At 37.7% G+C, this 6335-nt stretch overlaps 1 protein-coding gene across 1 annotated transcript; it reads left to right on the top strand.

The window, feature by feature from the left end:
• The first annotated feature begins 611 nt into the window (after positions 1 to 611).
• LOC104097777 (transmembrane 9 superfamily member 12) lies at positions 612 to 4038 on the top strand. Its single transcript, XM_009604393.3, has 2 exons — positions 612 to 742; positions 1724 to 4038. Exon 2 carries the CDS (start codon positions 1809 to 1811, stop codon positions 3786 to 3788), a length of 1980 nt encoding a protein of 659 aa, XP_009602688.1. The 5' UTR covers positions 612 to 742; positions 1724 to 1808; the 3' UTR covers positions 3789 to 4038.
• The last annotated feature ends 2297 nt before the right edge of the window (positions 4039 to 6335 follow it).

The raw sequence follows: 6335 nt of genomic DNA, 5'->3' as shown, positions 1-6335 counted from the left end.
GGGCCCATTTGGCCAAATAACAATTTTTGTTACTTTTTTTCGATTTTTTTTTTTTTTACTTTTTGTCGGAATCAGCGTTTAACCATGAAAATTTCAAATTTCACTTGAAGTTGAATTTCGGAATTTTTCGAAAATTTAAAAAAATCCAAAAAATAGTTTTTCAAAATTTTTACTTTAAATCACTCATAAAAATTTAAAAACAGCTCCAAATTATATTCATGTCCAAATATAAGTTTAATTTTTTAATACCATTTTCAATTATTATTATTATTTTTTACTTTTATCGGAATTTCACAATTCATATGTCCAAACGGGTATTAAGTGAACCAAAGTACGAAGCATAACAATTGAAGAGTTGAAGGTAGAGGCCCATACATGAGAAAAATAGAAGAGGCCGTGGGCTTTAGTACAAAAAGCCCATTACAGTTCCCAAATCACGGTAGAGAGTTAAAAAATAAATTTCCCCTTTTGTCCCCAATGTACAGGAGTAGTAGATCTACTGAATTATGAAGGCTGATAGTACAACAAGATCTAAAAACCTGATTGAAACTCACGCGATAACAGGTCCACATATATAACACGCGCAAACGGTTTTTATTGCAAACTCCAGTGCCCCCTCTGGATTACACTTCACGACTCTTTTGCCTTTTCCCCCTTTTCTTCAACCCCCCCTGCCAATTTGCAAATCCCCTTCGATTTCACCGTCATTTCTCACTTTCAAGATCGCTCATTCACTCCGCCGGTAACCATTTAATTGATTATTATTATTGCTTTCTTGTTCTATTTATAGATCTACTTCAATTAATGCTCTTCAGTTACGCCTTGTTCGATTTGTTCTATTAATAGTAGGAAAACTTTATTTAGTATGCAGAGAAACGGATCTAGGATTTTAAGTTAGTAGCTGCCGAGGCTACTGGACTCACTATTCCTTCTTTTTGTTTTGTTGTTAAAATGAGTTAGGATATAGCATAAATATATACGTATTTCTTAATTAAAATCATGTATATATAATTCGAGTGAAGACAGCTCTATGTGTGTGCGTGTATCCGCTGCACTAAGGTGGATCTGCTCATGCTAGCATTAGATTTGCGTTCTTGTTAGTTGAGTTATTTCATTTGTGTAGTTAGATTTGAATGATGGTTGTTTTGTTTTTTCTTTTTAAATCATGAAGTTCAATATGTATAGTAATATGTTTGAGTTGCTGTTGGGCTGTTCGGTAATACGATCTAAGTGATATGAAGTTGTTTCTTGCTCTATTAACAGTCAGAAAAGTTTATCCAATATGTAGAGGTGGATTTAGGATTTTAATTTAGTAGGTGTGGGATTATCTTTACACTAACTATTTCTTTGTGATAATGAGTGCAGAAAAATATACTTGAGTCGAGGTGTAATTGTTGTTTATACATAAATGACTGAGAATTTGTACACTTTCACTTGCTGTAGGTGGATCTGCCTAGTATGTCCATTTGGTGGGTGTCCTACTACTAGTATTAGTTGGATTTGGGTTAGCTTGATTTGAGTTACTTCTGGATTTCATTTTCTTCTGCTTCTCTAGCATCTAGATCTTATGTGTGATTAGTTGCATAGTGAGTGTTTAACTTACTGCCAAATTCAATACGTATGATAATACGTGTGAGTTTCCGTTAAGCTGCGATCAATGTGGATATGTAGTTTTTTCATGATCAATCATAAGGAAGATCACTAACACTGATCCTTATTGCAGAGTTCCTGGAGTAATCTACAGAGATCTTATATTTGTTGTGGTTACATTGAACTAGTTTTCAGGCTATCGGTGTTTTTGTTGAGCAATGGCTTCCCCGTTGATTTCAACGAGGAGATATTGGGCTGTTTTCCTTTATGTCATTCTTGTTTCTCATGCCTGTAATGGGTTTTATCTTCCTGGAAGCTACATGCATACATATTCAACAGGTGAAGAAATCATTGTCAAAGTGAATTCTTTGACTTCGATTGAAACTGAACTTCCATTCAGCTACTATAGTCTTCCTTACTGCAATCCCCCAGGTGGAGTCAAGAAAAGTGCTGAGAATCTGGGAGAGTTGCTCATGGGAGATCAGATCGACAACTCTCCCTATAGATTTAAGATGAATGTCAATGAATCTATTTACCTGTGTACTACCTCACCCTTAAATGAGCATGAGGTAAAGCTGTTGAAGCAGAGGACCCGTGATCTGTACCAGGTTAACATGATTCTGGATAATTTGCCTGCTTTGAGATATGCCAACCAAAATGGGCTCAAAATTCAGTGGACAGGGTTTCCAGTAGGTTACTCACCACAAAACAGTAACGAAGATTACATAATCAACCACCTTAAGTTCAGGGTTTTGATTCACGAGTATGAGGGTGCTGGAATTCAGATAATTGGTACTGGTGAAGAAGGTATGGGTGTCATTTCAGAGACTGACAAGAGTAAAGCATCTGGTTTTGAGATTGTTGGGTTTGAGGTGGTTCCATGCAGTGTCAAGTATGAGCCAGAAAAGATGACAAAACTCCATATGTACGACAATTCTTCGTCCTTAAGTTGTCCTCTGGAGCTTGAGAGGTCTCAAATAATAAGAGAGCAAGAAAGAGTGTCTTTCACATATGAGGTTGAATTTGTGAAAAGTGATATTAGATGGCCATCTCGATGGGATGCTTATCTGAAGATGGAAGGTGCTCGGGTCCATTGGTTCTCAATTCTCAACTCCTTGATGGTAATATTTTTCTTGGCTGGTATCGTTTTTGTTATCTTTTTGAGAACAGTTAGAAGGGATTTGACCAAGTATGAGGAATTGGACAAAGAGGCTCAGGCACAGATGAACGAGGAGCTTTCTGGTTGGAAGCTTGTGGTTGGTGATGTTTTTAGAGAGCCAAATCACTCGACTTTACTGTGTGTTATGATTGGAGATGGGGTTCAGATTACTGGAATGGCAGTTGTCACTATTGTTTTTGCTGCATTTGGTTTCATGTCACCAGCTTCACGAGGCATGCTGCTGACAGGTATGATATTGCTTTATCTCTTCCTGGGGATTGCTGCTGGTTACGTTAGCGTGCGTGCTTGGAGAACAATAAAGGGTACTTCCGAAGGTTGGAGATCGGTTTCTTGGTCAACTGCATGCTTCTTTCCTGGGATTGTCTTTGTCATCCTCACTGTGCTGAATTTCATTCTTTGGGGAAGCAGGAGCACTGGGGCACTCCCCATCTCATTATTTTTCACTCTGTTAGCACTCTGGTTCTGTATTTCAGTGCCTCTCACCCTCTTGGGAGGATACCTCGGCACACGAGCTGAGCCTATTTCATATCCTGTGCGGACTAACCAGATTCCTAGGGAGATCCCTGCGCGCAAGTATCCCTCTTGGCTTCTTGTTCTTGGTGCTGGAACTCTGCCATTTGGAACCCTCTTTATTGAACTCTTCTTCATCCTCTCTAGTATTTGGCTTGGACGGTTCTACTATGTTTTTGGTTTTCTGCTAATTGTCCTCCTCCTGTTGGTTACTGTTTGTGCTGAAGTTTCAGTTGTGCTCACTTATATGCATCTTTGTGTGGAGGACTGGATGTGGTGGTGGAAAGCATTCTATGCATCAGGCTCTGTTGCTCTCTATGTGTTCCTTTACTCCATCAATTACTTGGTTTTTGACCTCCAGAGCTTGAGTGGCCCAGTATCAGCTATACTTTACCTTGGTTACTCTTTGATAATGGCAGTTGCAATTATGCTGTCAACTGGCACTATTGGCTTCCTCACATCATTTTACTTTGTGCATTATCTGTTCTCATCAGTGAAGATTGACTGATCAGGTGCACAGGGTAATTACTGTTGTTGGATGGCTAGTCCTGCGATAAAGAGCATCTAAATTGCAGCCAAGGACCTTTGTACTTCCTATTTTACTGTCATTCTGATGCTAGATATTTTGTTAGTTCAAAGTTGTGATTTAGCTTTTTCATCCTTCATTGTGTTTTAATCACATTTTCCCATATTTCTTGTATCTTGACAACCTCTACTTTCAATGGAGAAATTACCCGAGAACTGATTTTAGCTGATTATCTTACTTTGTAATTGAAACGAGGATAGGTTTACGGTGATTTTGTTCCATTTCACTTTTGGAACGAATACTCTTGTTATATTTGGGTTCATATTAAAGTCCCATGCATAGATTTGGTTGTTGCTATATCGTATCATGTGTTGGTTACTTCATGAGTAATTACATGGATTTTGTCATGCGGCTGGATAGTTTATTTTCTCAAATGCACTCTTTCTGAGCTCCATTGATATTCAAACTGATTTCTAGCTTGTGTTCTGACATTGCTTGAATTGTAATTATTGGAAATATAGAGAACCAGTTGCTGGACGCTTGATACTGAACCGTGTCTCGGATAAGAGGTCTTCAGGATGCAGAATGTGTGTTTCTTATGATGCCCTTATTCAGTCTCCATTTATACTGCTTCCCATGGTTGCAATTTTATTAGTCCGTTTTTGCAACTACTTCATAACTAGTTTGCAGTACTTTTTATGTTTTTTTTTTCTTTCAAATGATGTTGTTTGGGTTAGCTTGTGCTCGGCTTTTCTAATTATAATTATAATTACTAGGTACTTGCTAAATCCCACCATAGGTATCAGATAACTGTTTTAGGATTTTCTGCCTCTGCTGGAACCATAACCCTGGTCTCTCATAGTTATTTATTACTCCAGACTCTCCGTTGCGACTTCTTTTTACATTTTTAAATTTGATCTTTTTCTTGCCAGCTACAGCACTTGGAAAGGGAAATATAGAGCAGAAGGCGAAGACTAACTGTTGGGTAAGTCAGAAGCACATAGCGAAAGTCTACCTATGAAGGTCACTGAAAAGAGAGTATCAAAAAGCTAGGAGCATTTGATGTGGGAGTCAACCTGAGAGGAGGTATTAAACCCTTAATTTTAGATTTATACAACCCAAAGACGCACAGAATGAAAGTCAATATAATGTAGTAGCAGTTTCTGTCGACCAGCCGCTCTTAATTAACATTTTGCTTCAGCGACTTGACGTGTGTAGTCAGTAGTCACAAGTCAACATATACATGTCCGTAAGTATCATAGGATTTGTAAGTTTTGACCCATATGCTCTGTTATTCCTACCACCACCTAGCCTGCTAGTAGGAAAATTGGGATTGCGCCTTTTATGATCTATATAAACTCGGAAAGGTTAAAACATCTTCTACAATATCCAAATGGTAACCATTGATCATTTTGATCTTAGGCACACTATCTTAGTGTTAGTAAACCTTCTCAAATCTGGAATCGGACCTCCCTGGCAATGGGATCCGTTCAACGTTGTAGCAGTTTCTCACGAGTTTACTTTAATGGAAGCTAGCATTCTTCTCTTCATGTTCATCATCTTCTCCGTCACCTCCGTAAAAATTCGTGCCAGAAGCGAGCAGTGGCAAATATGTATAAGAGTTGGAAATTTCTCCACAACTCTTACTCTGTCATTGCTTATCCCATGATCCTATTGATTTCCATGAATTATACTTGGCTTGCCAAGACTTTCTATAGGTTCCTGGATTGGCTAGAACGAATGTCTCCCTCAATGCCTGTTTTCAATATTTTCCTTGTAACAACTACTGGTCTGAATCATGAAGATCAGCAACCCGGTTCAGGGCATGAAACAGTTTAACAGATGGACATAGGGTCTATTTCTCAAATCCAAATTATGAGTTTCTCACTTGCCCCACACTTTGATCAATATATATATATTTTTTTGGTGAACACTTTGATCAAGATTTATTGCTATGTTCCCTCATAGAACAAAGGTGGCACCAATAGGTTAGCGTAGAAAATTCTCAGTGTACATGACCATAAATTTTTGTTACTTCGTCTCACTATCGATGTAACAAATAATATTGCAAACATGAATGACGAACTGATTTTACGCTGCGTTTACACTTAAAATTGGATAACAATTAAACTTATAATATGGTTCTAATGATACGTGATTTCACTTATTACCAATTGATAAATATGAAGATTAATAACAAAAATGAACTATAAAGTAAAACAAACTAGTGTTAGAATGGAACTCAGCCCTCGAGTTTGAATATCCTCGAACTGGTTGATGCAAGAACAATTAAAATATAACAAGCTGATGAACAATAGTATAAACGAGAAAGAGAATTATATTGCTTTGATATCTGTGAACAATGTGTCTTACAGATGATTAGAACCCCCCTTAAATAGTAAAGGAATTTCACTTATGGTATAATTCTAATTACAGAAGGAAATCTCATGATTAGCTAATTAACCGTTTCTGATTTGATCCGTTCCGAGATTTACGCCATGATTCTCGACCAGTCATGGATATCTCGCC

This window comes from Nicotiana tomentosiformis, chromosome 7 (genome assembly GCF_000390325.3).
Source record: "Nicotiana tomentosiformis chromosome 7, ASM39032v3, whole genome shotgun sequence".
Lineage (NCBI taxonomy): Eukaryota > Viridiplantae > Streptophyta > Magnoliopsida > Solanales > Solanaceae > Nicotiana > Nicotiana tomentosiformis.
Note: the sequence above shows the minus strand (reverse complement) of the source record. Positions and strands in the feature narration are given on the sequence as shown.